Source organism: Corvus moneduloides, chromosome 1 (assembly GCF_009650955.1).
Source record: "Corvus moneduloides isolate bCorMon1 chromosome 1, bCorMon1.pri, whole genome shotgun sequence".
Lineage (NCBI taxonomy): Eukaryota > Metazoa > Chordata > Aves > Passeriformes > Corvidae > Corvus > Corvus moneduloides.
The window spans coordinates 152,242,735-152,261,093 of record NC_045476.1 but is presented as its reverse complement, the minus strand read 5'-3'; the positions used below and the strand labels follow the sequence as shown (position 1 = coordinate 152,261,093).

The 18,359-nt window shown below is 42.3% G+C and overlaps 1 protein-coding gene across 1 annotated transcript in view; it reads left to right on the top strand.

Moving 5' to 3' along the window:
- The window catches only part of SAMD12 (sterile alpha motif domain containing 12), a 179,948-nt gene extending 162,625 nt beyond the window's left edge, over positions 1-17,323 (top strand). The window contains exon 5 of the mRNA XM_032131986.1: positions 8,161-17,323. Within this exon, the coding sequence (XP_031987877.1) occupies positions 8,161-8,183 (23 nt within the window). The 3' untranslated portion in view covers positions 8,184-17,323. The remainder of the gene's footprint in view (positions 1-8,160) is intronic.
- Positions 17,324-18,359: the final 1,036 nt, after the last annotated feature.

Sequence of the window (18,359 nt, the reverse complement as noted above, 5' to 3'; positions counted from 1 at the left end):
CTCAGGAGCCCCACATGGCTCTGACAGCCTGAAGCACTTCTTGCTGGAGACAGGAGACTGGACAGGCAGCACCAGTGCAGCCTTGTAACTCTGTCCTTAACTAGGAACTGTAAAATAAGGCCATGTATTCTCACTGAGGTATTTTGAAATTAAGGCCTTTTTTGGTTACATGTTTAGACACTGTGTCCATGAGAATAGCAATATTTTTTTCCAGATAGAGGTTGGACATTGTGCATTAAATGAGGTGGTGGGGCACATGCTGAACTGCAAGAATAAAGCAAGTAGCAAATGGTTCCAAAATGCTCTTTGTCTGCATTCTGTCTGTTTGGTTCTCAGAGCAGTGCAAGGGTCTTGGAGAAAACAGTGATAACACAATATGTCATACAGGTAAAGGGTATATATTGATTCATTCCTGCAAAAAACTAAACAGAGTTGCTTGTTCAGCTAACTAAGGGGTGGGGACTGGTTTTGTAGGCTTCATGATGCATTTTTGTTTTGTTGTGTGGTAAATGTGTGTGTGCATGTGTGCAGTCTTTTAGGTGGTGTTAGTAGGTATAATTTCCCTTTTCGCTTGGTTCATCACAGAATGGAAATTTTCATTTCAGGGAATCTCACAGTGAATATCTCCCTAAAGGTGGATAGTTTGTTCTACCTATTAATCCTGCATAAGCTCTGCATGAGCTCTGCATAACCAGTGAGGGAGTTGTAGCTCCAGAGAGTTTCCAAACCCTTTTGCCATAATACTTTGATTTTTCCAGTGAACTCTTTAGTTTCATTTGAATATGTTTCTTAATTTAATGCATATTTCATTGTGGATCCTAAAGCAAGTAATAGGATGATATAGTGTGGGGTGCAGGAGAACTGATAATGCACAGAATAATTCCCAAATGCTGCTGCACACTTCTGAGTGGGGTAGGCTTGAAAGTGTCCTGCAGAATCTGCAGAAGAAATGCCGATACAAGTTCCAGGTTGTGATCAGAGCAGCCACCAAACCACCAGGGACTCTGTGGTTAAGCACCTTCTGTGCATGCTGAAGATACCACTAAAGGCTATGTCTTCTTTGAGTTCACTCAGTTTGTGCAGGTCCTGGAGCTTCATTTTAAAATCCTGTCTCTCGAGGTGAAAGCAATAGATATGCAAAGGCTCACAATGCAGTGCAAATGGCTGTACAGAGCCACAGCGTGGGGAATGCCATTCATCTGTGACAGCCTTTTTCACTTCCTGCAGAGCACCCCACAAGAGCTTGGGAGACTGAGAACTGATTACAAGCAGGCAGTGAGAGAGACGCATGATAAGGCATTAAGTCAGCAATCTCATATGCATTTTCAGTTTCAGACAGCACCAGATGAGACTATCAGACACCTTAGCATCACATTCCTTTAAACCTTTGCTTGCTACGATTTGCATTTCTTGAGCAGAATGCTGCAGGACAGCCAGTTCACTGTTCACAATGATAGGTAGGTGTGCAGTAGATCAAGAGAATTCTTTGAAAGAATCCATAAGCATTAAGGAAGCAGTTGCATGTACTTCTTCAAAATATTTTAACTGTTTGTTAGTTCAAGAATAGCATCATAATCTGTTGAATGCAAGTGTTTTTCTGTTTTCTTTGAATGTTTGCAGCAGCAGGTGGGTAGTGGGATGTATGAAGCATCTTGAGTTGAGATTAATGAACCACTTTGCAAGAAAGAAGGAGTGTCTCCTAGGATTTTTCCTGATTTTTGAACCAAACTTCTAAGCTTGGGAAATTTCACAAGCTAGTTAGGCACAGGCATAAAAAGGACATAATCTCTTGGGACAGATTTTTGTCCCGAGGTTTTCAGATTCCACTATAAAATCAAGTTCAGAAGATGTAAAAGGCTTTTAAGATATTTTTCAGAACAAGGCTAGAGTGTGAACTCAGGCCCTTTAGAGGGTTGTCCACCAAGAACTCTGATTTTTGATGGAAAGGGCAAAGAACCAAAATTCCTGCATAAATCATCTGTACACAGAATCAATACATGTCCTCATTTTGTTTAACCTAGTAAAGTTGCTGAGAGATTTTCTTTGGTAAGGAAGCTGGGGCTGTGTGTGACTCATGAAGACACTCTTGGCTAATCTGACTATTTGAGGGCTTTGAATAGCTTAGCAAAACACATTTTGGACAACTACATTTTCAACCCATTCTGTGTGAACCAACTGTGTTCCACACAGCAGCTGCAATAACCTCTGACTAATTGTCTTTTTGGAAGGTTACCTGCTGAGAGCATCTGCCACGACATCCATTCTCCCAGAAATGTTTCATCTCAAAATTGCCTGATGCAGGCTGGAGAGCCCAGCATTGCAGGAAAGAAGGGAGTTATCTCTTGAGGCAGAACATAGAGGATGGGATTTGCCTGACCTTGTTGAATGTTCATCATCTGTCTTGAAGCTCTGAGCATCCTGTCTAAACTGCCTTTGGATGCCACCGTGAAGCCTTCCTTGAGATGAGATGTGCCATTGATCCGGACAGCACATCTGGGATGAGCCAGGATCCCACATACCCCCGTACTTGCTGGGGCTGGTCGTGTCCTCCACACAGCGCCTGCCCAGCGCTGTGCCCGAGCGGGCTGTGCCACGCTGTGTTCCAGCTGCCCCTCAAAGCTCTTGTCTGGGCCTGGGACACTTAGAGAGCAGCACAGCAATACATAAATAACACCAAGGAGTTTATTGCATGTAACGTCATCCTCTTCCCTAGATCTCATGCGGGAGTATTTATTCAGGAGAGTATTTATGGTGATGGTATCAACAGATATTAAAACTCTATCCAGGAGTATTAAGAGTACCTGCTTATGGGAGCGAGTTGTCCAGAAGTAGAAAAAGAAACCTTGAATTTATCCTTGCAGAAATAGCAATTAATGTGTCAGCTGCTCGTTGTTTTAAAGACTCTGCTCTTGGAATCTTGTGATGGTACATCAATGTCCCTGACCATTTCAACAAAAAATGTCTTGTTTCATGGTTGGGTTTTATAGTTCATGACAAATATGTCCTACCTGTCCCCTAAAAAAGTAGGTGTGAAGAGAAAACAACATTTAATTCTATGTATTTTTGGCTTTTATAGTTATTTTGCATGGACTCATTAAAGAATATTAAGTACTTGGGATTAGGATTACTGTGTTAGATGCTCTAGGTGTTGTGCTCATAGACCTACCTTTTCTGTCAAGCTACTCCAAAACCAAAATCTTGGTTTCCTGCTTGGCAACAAAATAAAAAAATCGAAGTAAGAAGAGACTTCCTTCCCTTCCCCCTTGGTATTTTTCCACCATATTGACAACTGCATTTGACAAACAACATTAAATTACCTTCAATACTGTATCAGGTACCAGTTCTTAGTAATGAGGGGAAAATCAGACAAGTCAGACTAAGACATGATTGGTTGGGAATCAAAACAAAATTGGCAGCTTTATCAAAAAGCATCCACATCTCTGTATTCTCTCGGCTGCTGGGTTTTGCATTCAGTCCATAGATTTATGTGTCACTGTTTAACACAGGCTGCTGGGCTGTGGCACTGTCTCTGTGCAGCCCTGAGGCTTGACTTGCAGCCTGTGCTGTGCTCCGATGAGAGGAGGGGTCAGTGGGTGGATGGGGCTGACTGCGGGGGCGGTGCTTTGCCACCCCCTCCGTGCTGGCTCCAGCTGGCTCCACACATGCAATTGTTTGAGGTAACCTCGGATCTCTGGCATTGTTGACTCTGGTTATCAGTGACCTGTTACGTAATGAGGATATGCAGCAATAGCTGCATTTATGTACAGGTTAAAAGAACCAGTGCTGTTTTCCACCCAGAGCAGGAGTGGGATGGCTTTGTGATAGAGTGAAACCAAATGCTGGTACAACTTCATTTGAAAAGTACTGAGGTGAATGGTTCCTGTCCCTGCCAAGACTGCCCCATGGCAGCACTTCCCAGCCCCTGCCAATCCTCCTTCCACCACAGTGACTGACTGGGATCAGCAGCTCTCCAAGAAGGTACTTTGTTTTTACATGAACTTCATGAGCCTTACAGAGACACCTCATTCTCTCACACCTCAGTGTTAATAATAATTCAATGAACAATAAAGAAAAGGGTAAATCTATGAATGGGCTGCCAGGCATTTTCTTTTATCAGTGTCCAAAATTCTTCAAAGGTAGTGGTATCTGTTGGGGACCCCAGAGCTGGAGATACACACACCATCTGGAGTACAGTGTCCAGCTGTGGAGTCCCCAGTACAAGAAAGAATGGACCTGTTGGAATGAGTCCAGAGGAGAACCACTAAGTTGATCAGGGGGCTGAAACACCTTCCCATGAAGACAGGCTGAGCTGGGTCTGTTCAGCCTGGAAAAGAAGAGGCTCCAGGGAGACCTTATAACACCTTCCAGTACCTTAAAGGGGGGGTACAGTGAGGCTAGAGAGGGACTTTTCACAATGGTGTGACAGGACAAGGAGCCTTAAACTGAAAAGAGCAGGTTTAGATCAGATATTAGGGAGATGTTCTGTACTGTGAGGGTGGTGAGGCACTGGCACAGGTTGCCCAGAGAAGCTGTGGATGCCCCATCCCTGGCAGTGGCCAAGGCCACGGTGGGTGGGGCTCTGAGTAACCTGGTCTAGTGGAAAGTTCCCTGCCCACGCAGGAGAGTTGGAACCAGATGATATTTAAGGTTCCTCCCAACCCCAATCATTCAACAGTTATATGAACTCTAATTAGTTAATAGCAAGATGCAGCAAGTTTGCAATAATGTACAGCATATTATAATGTCTCAAGTGACATGAGATGCGTGAAGTGAGATACCTGTGGCCTTTCTAACACAGGAAAAATATTACTAAATATAGCTGAATGCAATTTTTCACAGACTCCAAGGAACAGATGGTAGATGGATATTTGGAAGTAGGCATTTTTCATTATAATTCTATGTTTGAAATGTGCTGATTTTAGAAATACAGTATAAAATTAGTTCCAGGAGAGTAAACCTAGTAAAGATAATAGATGCTTGTTTTCTTTATCAGAATCCCTCAATTACGGAATTGTGACAAATAGGTAATACCTCTAGGTTGAGTTGAATTAACATGTGTTTAAAATGAATGTAAAATATGTCCCTTTCTCAGTTAGACAAAAATCACACAGCACAGATACTCAAAAACTGAAATAAATCTCCGGCTTTGAAATTATAGTTGTCTTTCTACATCAGCTTCTTGAAAATGTCATGTGAGATTAGATCTGTTCATTGTTGTTTTGGTTAGCATACACACCCCCTGCAAAGGGCTGTCTTTGTTTCAAGAGCTTACTGTCTCAGGAAAGGTTTTCAAAGACAGCTGCTCATTTGTGATACCTTTTACAAAGATCTTTACTTTCAGAAAACACTGGATATGTACTGTTACAAAACCAGGGTCCTTAGAGGAGCCTCTAGCTGGGCATGAAAATTTATGCAGGTAATGAGGAAGAATAGATGCTTCTAAAACCCTGTCCTCAAAAGACAAAGTGAGAACAGAACAGGCTAGATGACCACTAAATCCTCAGTTTGCTTGCTCTAAATGCAGAGCTTGACAGAACTACTGCTGTCCCTTTGCTCAGTGTTGCTAGTTTTATTCAGACACCTCTGCAATGTGCCCTGTATGGCTCGAAGTGGCTGTGCTCCTTCTGCAGTGTGGATGGAGCTCAGGTTGGGATCAGTTCCATTTCTCCTTGTTCATGGGTTTCTGTCTGAAGGGCCAGCTGGCTCATTTCAAACTTAAGTACAAGTACAAGCTAATGACTGAGACAATGGGGATGATTGGGGAATTTCAGCATAAGTGCAGTCCTGAGGCCTGACCTGATGTAATTAGCCAGTGTACCATTTTATTTTAGCCCCCCAACTCTGTGGCTAGGCAAGGTATTTTCCATTGCTTGGGAGAGCTTTTCAGACTTTTCCTTCTTTGCAGCAGATGAGCTCAAAGAAAGTCCTGTTTCTCCTTTGTGGGACAGGCCCGTCTCTGTTGGTGCTACACAGATGGGAGACATCCTCTAGTTCACTTGAAATCAAACACTTTTGAGATACGTACATGTTTACTGCTCTCCAATTTTAAAACCTCCCCATAGATTTGTCCTTTGTCTTCAAAATTGCTTGATGTCACCACTGCTTTCTTTTGTGTCTTGGGGGATGCAGTCAGTTATCTGTCTAGACCAGCTGTCTGTCTAGACCAAAGCCTTCCTGTATGTTCTTCCATGGAGTGAAACCGGTTGCTGGGTCCCAACTGTGCATCTTTCTCAGGCCACTACTGATGTGGGTATCTCGTGTAGTAGATGACAGTAGGTGGTGTTTGGAATGTTGCCCTAGAGAACCTGGAGGATAAAAGCAAAGCCGCTATAAAAACAGAAATCAAGAGTAGCACCATAATCTGGTATATATGCCCACATAAGGAGGGAAATAATTAAGGAAAATGGTTTTTTACTGTTCCTCTATTTCGTAAGGCATATTTATATTCAGGGGTCAAGTGGTCATGGCAGGGAGTGGGTGGTTTTTTTAGTCTTGTGCAATACTTACTGATTTATCATCCCATCCTTTCTCTGCTCAGTCAGACCTTCATGTCCATTGCTACAAAAGCTTGCAGTTGGGAGAGGCAAATACGGGCGAAGTGACAGCTTGGCAGAGGCAGTCAGCCCACACCCCACAGAAATCCACTGTCAGCCTGAGTTTCAGCTGATGTGAATGCTGGCTTGGCAGCAGAATCAGTATCCTGTTAGCTTCACAGTTAGGAATCTGGCCCCAAAACCCCAACAATCCAGCTCTTCCCGCACATACAGATACATGCATTCATGAAAGAAGTAGGATATCAGCTGGAAAGGGTGCGAAGTCCATTCTGATGAGTCCCATCCCAGCACTGCCCTGGTCAGAGATCTGGTCTGTAAAACTGGTGATGGGTGAGGGCTGTGTGATAAACAAAGCTGCATCCCAAAACATTTTAGTGGTGGCCTTGGCAGTGCTGGGTTAACACTTGGACTCAATGATCATAAAGGTCTTTTCCAACCTAAATGATTCTATCATTCCATGGAATAACATGGTGAACTTGTCTCTGCATGGCTCCTCAGCCCCAGAAGCCTGAGCCTCTGATGGGTTTACAAGCATTTGTTTGCTACACACTGAATTAACAACTGAATGTGCTTCAGCATGAGCAGTTCTGCACAGGCACTCGTCTCCTGTTCAGAAAGGCAGAACAAGGAGCACAAATCCCCATCAGAAAATGTACAAGCTAAAAAATATTTAGGTTGCAAGAGGCTTCAGGAGATGGTTCCAGTAAACTATTCTCAAAGCAAGGCCAAATCAGGCTGTGTGGGGACTCATCTGGTTGAGTTGCAGATATTGCTGTAGGTGCTTGGCCAGGCAACTTGGTCCAAGATGTGACCACCCTCACTGAGAAGATTTTTTTCCTTGCATCTGACTGGAATATCTCTTGTTGCTTCTTGTGTCCATTGCCTCTTGTCCTTTTGCTGTGCTTCTCAAAGAAACGTTTGGCTGAAGGGGAGGAGAAGTTGCAAGTAACTTCCACATTCTCTTCCTTCATATTGTGATGACTGTACACCTCTGCAAGGGCTTTCAGGCACAGAATAGCAGCCACCAACACTGAGTGTGCTGTACTGCTTAGCAGGGAAAAGAGAAACTCTGCAGCCTCCTCATTATTTTATGGGGTCTGAAGGGGGGAAGGATATGGGTGAGCTGTTTTCTTATCTTCTGGGCACCAGTAGCCAGTTCTTATGATCTTCACCAGCAGAAAGGGTGCAGGAACATCAAATACTACTTGGGCATTTGACAGAGCCTTTCCAGCCTTTGGCTATCAAGCCTTCAGTAGTTAATGCAAATCCAACCAAACAGAAGAGCCCTGCTCTCTGGGACTCAGACTACAGGAAGAATAAGCAGTGCTTTCACATGAGGCAATAAAATTCAAGTAGGATTTGTTAAATCATGCAAATGATTGCTGGTCTGCACTTTATATTTATCTAAGGAATTGATTAAGCACTGAGCTTTTTGGTTGGTGAGTAAAGTTGATTAAAAAAAGTACAAGGGTCCCACTATATATTCTAGGAGTACATTTACTAAGCTCAAACCTGACTTTTTAAATTTTAGTTAAATGCATGATAATTCCTTTGCTGTGTTCTATACTCACAGTCTGGTTTTGGATTTCTGTTTTGTTTCTTACAGCCCCAGCGGAGAGCTCTCCATAAACATTTCCAGCCTCTAAAGCTGCTGTCCTGCCACTTGATATGAAAGTGAACTTTCCTTCATGAAAAAAACACAATAAATGGCGCTGCCAGAAGATGGCTGTGGAGGATGGAAGACAAACTTGAAGTAAAATCAGCCCACTCAGCTGATACATTCTGGGGAGACGTGGTTTGCTGTGGAGTAAATATGTGGTGCAAAACATCCAGTGCTAATTTGTTGAAAATGGTCATTGACAGACCTTTAGCTGGAAAATTTCTTCCAGTCTTCATCACTGTGCATAACTTCTGAGTTCCCTTTAGGGGACTGTCTATGCCCTTCACTAGAAGTCCTGTTTTAGCATGGCAACTACTGGATTCTTTTATTATGTATGCAGATGGCATGATGTTTTAGGAAAAACTTATAACAATTGTCCAATCTCAGTGGATATGTTCACAATATTACACCCTGATAGGAATGTAAATGTCTTGTATGTGTTAGTTTTGCAGTCTAATGGCATTCTGTTAAACAATATCAGCACTTCATATGTGCTTTTCTCACAGAACTAGCACAGTCCATATATATATATAATGGTCTTTTTTTAAAATACTGAGGATATGTTTCAGTGTTTGTGCTGAGACTGCATCCAAACTGAAGCCCAGTACTAGCATCTCTTCACTGATTCACAGTAGGTTGTGTAGATAGATTTGCACGTGGCAGAGATGTAACTTCTTTTATGTGACTTCAAGAACAGCTGTCACAGAGGTAGCCAAGAACAGGGTAGGTTGAATGAGCTGTAGGACACTGTGTCTGCTCTCCCTCTCACCCACCAAATATCAACAGTTCTCGTTTCTGGTGTGCCAGTGTGTTTTCTAACTCAGCGAGGGAGAGGCAAGGGAGAGAGCCTTTCTCAGATGTGTGTGTGACCCTGGGTTTGGTCTGCAATAAAACCACAATAAACTGGAAGAATTCAGGTTCTTTATGCTGGCCACCACTTACGTTTTGGGCAGGGCTGGGAAATTGTAGTCCAAACCAAACTCTCTAAAAAGGTAAAGTGTAAGACTATACTTCTAAGGAGTGAGACACTCCCTTTGGAGACAGCAGATTTCTTCATTAACTTTTTCCGCTTTCTACTCAAAACAGTATTTTCGTAGGAACTGGAAATAAGTAAATGGTTCCAATAAGCCTTTCAATATACTGTAGCAGGCTCAAGACTGTTGCATTCAATCTGAACGTTGTTTTTTGTTCAGTCTCTGAATGGCTGACCTCATCACTGGTTGTATCACAGCTGGCTGTGGTACTGTTTCTTCGATGGGGACTCAGTGGAATTAGTGTCTGTCCCTTACATCAGGACCTTCTGGCACACTCTTTATAATGAACTGATGTCATCAACATACTGAGGGGGCTTACCTCTGTTGTTCCTTCTTTCTTCAAAATCAAAGGTAGCTTTTTGTGTACTTAAAGACTGTCACTCTCTCCAACCTGATAAACAGGTACTGTAGAGTTGCTGTTAGCATTTATTCCAAACTCTGGGTGAGACAATGTTGTGTGAAGATGCAGTAATGGAGAGAATGTGCAGCTAGAGTAAGTCAAAGGCACCTTTCTGGAGGAAGCTCCTCTGTTATAATTCTTAAAAACTATTGTGCAGTTCATTGCTAGAGAATGGAAGGTCAACCACTGAGGGTGCCTGTACAACAAACAGATAATTATCTTCAGGGTTTCATTTTTTTCAGATGGTTATGGGCTTAGGTTTCAGATCTCCACCCATCTCAGATTCAGCATAGTGGATACTTCTGTAGTATTCAGTCCAAAAGCAAATTATTTTTACTGGTGACCAAGATTTTCAGAAGTTGCTAGTGATTTTTAATGCTTTGGGTCTTTCAATGGATTCTCAAATGGAGCTCCCAAGAATTACAGAGCAGTAAGCTCCTACATTCTCTTTCTGAAAATCCTGCTCCCTAATTTCAAATTAATTGATGTAAAAATTCTCCTTAAAACATAAGGATTTTTGCCAATTGCAACATTTGCACTTTTTAGAGCTTTTCATAGGGTTGCAGGTTGGAATCTGATACCAATAGAGCCGGCCATGTGCATGGCACAGGTCCACTGTAAGCTTCAGCAAATTTTACAGCTCTTTCTGCTACAGGTTTTAAAAATGCATTCTGACAATTGACATCAATTTCATGTGGGTAAAGCAATGAAAAACAAAATACTTTGATTGATATGTTAAATTAAAAGGAGACTGCTATACTTCTACAATATGAGTTCTCTTATTTTACTACCCAGTGAAAAAATCCAGAATAATTTGAATTATAAAATAAGAGTTTATCAGAGAGTGTTATCTTAAAAGGGTGTGTGAGAAGAAGTTGCATTAGGCAGAGAGCCACTATAAGCTTTTTTTGTATCAATGTTAGTTTTGAACATCTTCCAGTATATGGGCATGAATTTAGATGTGTGCACTTCTCCTGTTTAAACAGTTTGTTTTAAAAGCTTCCCAGGATTTTAGCTATGGTGACCTAGAAAAGCAGTGTTATAGGCCCTGAGAAATGTGAAAATCAAGTCCAGACCCTTGAGTAGCCAGACTCCAAGAGAAGTCTGCTGTAGGTGCCTACCGGACAAACCTCCCTTGAAGCTGGTGTAGGTCTCCATCCTGCAGCCAGCCTATGCATGTGGATCACTGCAAGCATAGCTCCCCCGAGCCCCGTGACACTTCTCACGTGTGTAACTGTCTGCCAGAGCCATAAGGAAATAACTGTACTTTTTGGCTTGTATTTAACTATTCATTGTGTTTGGGTTTTTTTAATCACTGTTATTCTCCCAAAGTAGGCCATGCTTCCTCAGGGATATTTATGAAATTGTTCTACATCTCCTGAACAACTATCTGGATCCCAGCGTATTCTTCTGAAAACTTTTTAATATAAATAAACATGTGGGAGAGATTTTTGTTGTTATGAATGGGGGCAGGTACTGTGTTCTCGGAAAGGCTGTTGAGTGCAGACAATCAAGTCTATTGCATTTTTTATGCCGAACACCTTATTAATAGCAGACATATCCGCTTTTGCCTGGGTCGCAGGAACAGTTCAGGGGAAAGAATGCTTTATCTCTAGTCAATAAATCATTTATGTCGAGAGTGCCAAAGACCAAGTCAACATGAAAGGGAGCAAATAAGTTATTCCGGCAAAGGAAGTGAATTGAAATATGCTCAGAGCCATTAGTTCAGTGTAAAAGAGTGGAAGACTAATGCTATTTTCATAAAGCAGCCATTATCAGCCTGTGGAGATAGATAAATTCATAAAGGCCATGCTGCTGTTACACTGATCACCAGTTACTATCTCTGAGACGAGGCAGGGTTGTGACCAGGACGCTGTTCCCTGTGCAGACCTGCAGCCTTCCTCCCACCATGGAGCCTCCCCCTGCCTCCACACTCACCTGGTTTCTCTGTGTCCAGGTTGCAGCATCGAACTCCACTCAGAGTCCCTGTCAGAAACTCAGCCATTCCAAGTGCTTCACACCATGAGAAGTCCTTCACTAGAAGCCTGAAGGAATTGCTCACCCCACAGAGCACGCTGCAGCTGAGAGCATCCTTTGCACTGTTTTGTTCCTCATTTTTTTTCCATCTGTGTGGCTTTCTGTGCCTGAACACCCACCATTTATTCTATTGAGGGCAAGGCAGCCTTCCAGGAGGGGAGTTTGAAAAAGCTCTTTGAGCTCTTTGGTTTTGCTTTTACGGGCAGCACAAATGTCATTGAGGAAATGAAACCATTAAGAATTACGAAATTCTGGGTTTGCCTTGAGTTTTCAGAAGACCTCATGCCAGATCCCAGCAGACTTACATTGGCACTACTCTATTGCAGTCGCCAGAGATGTGTTGATTAGTGCCAGCCAGGGAGCCAGCATTGAGGTGGGGTTTTGTGTCATCATTAAAATGAACGTCCCTCCACCTGCCATGAAGCCAAAAGATCTGCATTATTCAAAATAAAGCAAAGTAAAACCCTGCATCTTTCACACTGGTCCCCTTCAAGAGTTACCATCTCTGCCATCAGAATCTCCTTGAACAGCTCTGCTGCAGGACTGCAATTGACCCTGGTATATATAGGCTGTCAATAAGATTTTAATTTAAAAAGAGAAGGTCCTTTGGTATAATTAAAATTGATGGGTGAGGGGAAAATATTACCAGCATTACCTGCAACCTCCTATAGTAAAATTCAGAAAAGTAATCTGGAGTGCAAAAAAACCTACCAACATAATGTATGGGTGATTAGGCAGGCTCATGAGGATAAATCAGCAAGTAAGAAAAGTAGATGCTTAATGAAGGAAGCCAAAAATGCATGGGAAGTCAGTAGCAAATAGGTTAGGTTACACCAAAGACTTTACATATATCCTAATAAATACTGTCATAGCAAAGCTAAGTGTGATGTTAGACAGGCCCAGCACAGAGATTGCTCACACTACATTGGAAACCCAACAAATAGTCTTGTTTTGTATTTGATAGCAGTGGAAGGAGAGAGTCAGATTACACATTAAAATGTAATTCCTCCTACTCCATCAGTAATTACAAGTAATATTAAGCAGTAACTCTCCAAACATAATTTTAAATTTGTAGAACCATTAACTGAATCCAAAAGTGAAGGAAAAACTTGCCTAGGACTCCTCAGAACCAGAAAGCATAAAGGAAGCTTCAAATGACACCAAACCCACAATAATTCCAAAGAAGGAGTTGTTTGATCCAGAAAACTATAGGCTCATTGGCTTCCGATCAGTCTTAGGCAAAATCATGGAAAAGTTTATATGGTGTAATCATTAGAACTATTAAAAATTGATAAATCCCTCCAAATTATTTTTATAAAACTGTATCATGCCAAATAAACTTGCTATTATTTTTGTGATATCAAAGGATTGTTAAGAAGCTCTGCTAGCATACTATACTCAGCCTCCTATAGAGCATTTGAATCTGATAAAGAACAAAATAGCACAATGCAAAATCAATATTGCCTATATTAAGTGGATTAAAACTGGTTACAGGCTAGATCACAAAAAATATCTGTAAATATGAATTATTCTCAGTGAGACTATTTCTGATTAGCTCCTCCCAAGGCATGCTCTATTTTCAATATACCCCCCCAGAGAAAGAGAAAATTACTGTTGGCAACAGCCAGAGATGACAAAAACAGGGGGGGAATAAATAATGATCTGAGTAGGTCAGTGGTGAAGAATAACCTAGAGGACAGAAAAGTTAAAAATCCAGGAGAGATGGCAGCAAATCCAAATTAGAAGCATGGGGAATATGTCTGCAATAATACAGAGTCATAAATTATCCGTTCAGCATCAGCCCCAGAGATGCTCTTGCTAGCTGGGATGTAGGACCTGGCAATACTGATGCCATTCCAGTCTGTTTGGTCACTGTCAGTCTTTCAAAAAGGGTATCGACAACTTGGAAAGATTATTTTCAATAGTTCCCAGTGTCATTCAAGGGCAGGAAAACAGGTCTTATTATAGTGTCAGACTAATGAAGCTCAAGCTATTAATCCATCAGAGGCAATTTGAAGAGGTGACTTGATCTCCGTCTGCAATCACACTCTTCTATCTGGGCAGGGAAGTGCTGTTTGAAGGCGTAGCTCTTCTGTTTAGAAGAAAAGGGAATGATGTGCTCTACTGGTTGGAAACTGATTTCAGGCTAGAAATTAAGTGCAAATACTCAACAGGGAGGATGATTACCCATGGAGACAACTTAGTTACTTGGCATGTTCTCCTTCACATTAAGTCTTTAAATGTATGCAGAGTATTTTTCTAAGTCAATAAGCTCTACCTCAAACTGAAATCCAGGCCTGGGGCAGCAATCACTGGATGAAGTTACTAGGCATGTGTTATGCAAGGATTAGACTAGATCATCAGATGTAAACTTCTGAATTAAAAATATCCTGAAGTTTCCAATATTACAGGAAGGCAGGGCAATCTATATCCTTTTTTTCCCCCACAAAATGGTATTAATTTGAACAGCTTCTGTGGAAAGCTGTGGATTTGGTATGAGCATCAGTAGGTCTGCTCACAGTTGTAAGGTTCTGCTGCACATAATTAAGGGAAGAGAAATGGACAAGAAAGGACAACAAAACCCTTGGACATACCAAGAGTCTGTAGCCTTTCACTGATAGCAGCATGGGACAAAATGCTGTATGTAAATGATGGGGCCATGTGGATGTGTAGTCAAAGCAAGGAATAACAGCTGTGCATTTGCCTCTTAAGGAGGTAGCATCTTGCTGGCAAGAAACAGATTTTCCTGCCTGCAACAACTGGCAGAGAAGCTGCAGTGCTGATGGAGAGGGAGATTGTATCGCTGTGCAGCTGAGCACGGTACACAAGTTCCTTGCTTCAAAGACAGCAAACTTCTGCTCTCATGACGAGCCCCATTGGAGCTGGTTAATAAAGCCCTGGAAGTGAAATGACATCAGTGGGATTACCCAGAGAAATGACAGCTGCTCCCAGCAGTGGGTTTTTGCCAGATTGGGTCCTGTTACCATTGGCTGGTTTGAATGTTGTACTTCGGAAATAAGCAGAGGAGTACTCGGTGTCTGATTCAGATTTCACAAAACCACTGTCAAAGGGTGCAAGGCAAGTGTGAACCATTGGAGTCATCTTCCATGTGCTTCATCAAGTGGTGGGAAAAGCACAAACTGGGATGTGCGGTCTAAAGAGTAAACAGTTCACACAAACAAGGGAAACTATAAAAGCAATACTTACTGCAGATTGATATTGAATCAACATCAAGGAGCTGAAACAAGAAGGAACTAGCTATGGCCATAGCTATGAAGATAGAGATCTTTGGGGATTCTTGCTCTAATCCAGTGTGAAATCCTAGCAAAATGAGTTTGGACTAGATTTGTGGTTTAAAGCACATTGGTATATGCTGCCTGCCAAATTCTGAGGGGTCCCTGGCTTTGGGGTGTGATACTTACAGGTGTCCTCATGCTGCTGGGGCGCCTTGCAGCTCTGGAGGAGAGTGTTCTGTGACAGGCATGGCTGAGGCCAGCTGAACTTGGCTGGGGCAGGGACGAAGCTGAACTTGCACATGACTGTAACATCTGCTTCTGCTGTAAGAGTAGGACTGACAGCTTTATCACAGCACAGCTCAGGCTCAGACCAGGCTCAGTCTAAGAATGAAACAAAAAGCTCCTTTCTGATACTAATTCCAAATATATCTAAATAGTTTCTCAGAAAAAAACCATCCTCTATAGTTGTTACACCTGTAATCACATTCCTTCTATTAAGCATTTGCCTTGAATTTATCTATTTAATATCGTAAGTCACCAAATTAAATAGCAAAACACAGGGATTTTTTTTCTAAAGCAGGGAGATTGGTATTGCAGCAAAACTGCATGTAAGCAATAAGAAGCTGTGCAGGGAAGGAAAAAAAAACCATAAATTGTCCCATCAGATGCTTAGGGGACTCGATCAGTTGATTGGGTTTTTTTCAATATTGAGAGGGCAGCTTTACATCTAGGCAGAAGTTTTCCTTACTGAGCTAGGCTTTGGTCTCAAGACCAAATAGCTAATGTTTGAAGTCCTTTTAGCACTTTGTCTGCTTCCTTTGTTTGTAAGAGGCTCCTTCTCTGCATTTCTGAGGAAGGTAGAAAAGAGATCAGGTGACAGTAGAAAAAGCACAGAGGGACAGGAGCTTCCAGCCTATGCAAAGCATCTCCACATGAGACCCACATCTCATCCTTCTCCCCTGAATCCAACACCACTGACCAAGGGGAGGAATGGAGCCATGCTGGGCTAACCCACAAGCAGGGCCCAGTGTTCTCTCTGTGCTGAGCAGCTCTTGCAGCCACGGCAGGAGACATGACCTGGCAGGACTGGACAATACTCTGGCAATGGGAATGACCAGCATTTCCCCAAAAAGGCTGCGTGCTCTGAGGAGAGGAGTCCTTTGCTTTGCACTAAGCTGCAGGGATAATTGGCAAGGCTAAGAGGTGTATTTTTAAATTTCTCACAGTTACTGCAGAATCTGAAAGTGGCAGGGCAGTGCTTTGAGATGTGCTGGGCTTTGCTTTCAGCTTCTTGTAGGGACTGCAGCTACCTGGACCTGCCTTGAAATTACTGTTTCTTTTTCACTGCCTGGGTAAGATGGGAGGAATGCCTGCCTGGCTCTGGACACCATAAACCAGCAAAGGGGGCTCTAAATTTGGGCTCCTCTATTTTGGGGAGTTGAATTTAAAGTTGTTTGAACATGACCCTGAGGAAAGCAGGCAGCTGACAGCTGGAATTGCAGTTGCACCTGAGTTGTCTCCAAAGGTGGCCTCCCAAAAAGGAGCCCATGCACAGAATCAGATGGCAGGCTGTGCCAGGCTGTGCCAGGCTGTGCCAGGCGCATCGGCCGCTGATGAGGGACATGAGCTGCAGGGAGTGAGAGGGAGACTGGGATTGAGGGAGACTGGGATTGAGGGAGACTGAGATCGAGGTCCTGGGAGATCTGGTCACCTGATGGAGAACAGCTGGATGCAGAAAGGCTGACTGCAAGCCCATGGTCATGGTCAAAACAGTCACCTGAAGCCAGCAAGTCATGTCTGGTCCTGCTGCCTTTGGACTCAGTTCTGGTTGACGTTCACTAAGGAAATACTCTAAGCCAGTGATCTCCTTTTAATGTTAACTTGGTTGATAATCTAGGAAGATGCCAGCACTCTAATGCTTATAAAGTGACACACTGTTACTCCCAGTACATCTGTGTCTGAACTTTTTAATGATGGAGCCAATTGAGGTGGCATGAGACAAAAGTGTGCCTTTTTGTTTGATGTACACTGCATTCCCCCAGGCATCTAAGGTGTTCAGCTGCAGAGCAGTGCTTTTTTCCCAAAACAGAAATTATCATGCAATCTAATTTTTAGTATACAAAGTGGCCATCACTGTTAATTCCACCTTACAGTTTTATATTCAGTCTTTACTTCCTTCTGTTTTCAAAAAGCAACAAAAAATAAAGCCTGGGTGGGAGGGAGGAGTTCTTTTAAACAATAAAATTAAAATCAATATCAAGTTTTTGGTATCTTTGGGCATGATCTCTGGAAGCTTTGGGTATCTGCTTTATCATTTTGTATATTTGACAATTTTGTACTCTGCATTGTTTGACTTCATTTGTGCATGGCAATGTATTAAAACATGGAATTTTTATTATACACTGAAAGTATTTTGTTTGATTTTAACAAGGTCAAGCTTGATCCAGGTCATGAACAGGAGGAGAAAAAACCCAGAGGTTTTTTCTAGCGACAACTCTCACCTGACAGTCTGACCATTCTCGTTCGGGTGGTTTCCAGCACCTGAAGGTGGGCAGAGCTTTTTGCCCACCCACAAGTCTCCTTCCCCAGCTGCAGTCCCTGGGTCTGTGCAGTGTTTTGCTGCACAGGGTGCAGGGGTTGCCTAAATGCAGCAAAGAAGGCTGTACCTGAGCAAAGGGCTCTGCTCTGCTGGGCTGGGTTTGCGTGTGAATCTAGACCAACTCTTCTGGTTTTTCTTTAGTGCAGTGCAACAGGGAGCAGACACAGCACATGGTGAGAAAGAATTCTCCTTTCACTGCCCTTATTTCTCAAGACTTGGGGGATGCCCTTGTCAGCAGTGAAGCATCTTCTAAGGGAACCAAACCGCAAAAGAAGCAGGTATTAGACTGTTTATGCTGTGAGGCATTTCACTCCCATCCCACCCACCCCATTTATTCTCAGTATTTATGGCACGTGAGCAATTTAAAAGTCAATGGATTAGGTAGTTTTCAGAAAAATGCTGAAATTCCAGCATGGTACTATGTTCTTCCATATATGTGTTTTTTTTTCTTTTCAGCCATAATTCTGAATATTCTCATATTTGTAAGGTAGAGACTGATGACATGTTTTGGTCAAACACAAACACTAGATTAATACAAAATAATAGAAAAAAATTATACCGTGTAAGCTATAACTGACAAAGTCAAGATAAATTGTCATCTAAAAAAAATCATAAATCATGTTTTTTATTGTAACATCTCATGATGGGACTGCAATTTACTAAATTCTGTTTATATCTTTTAAAAGCTTTCTATTCCATAAACTTTGTCAGTGAGAAGAATATGTTAGCAGGAAAAGTTCTGGTTTTGAACAGATCTGTGCATGTTACTTCTTGGGCTGAGGGAAATTAGAACAATAATACAAGTAAAGAAAAAGTTGCTATGTCATATACCCTTTTCA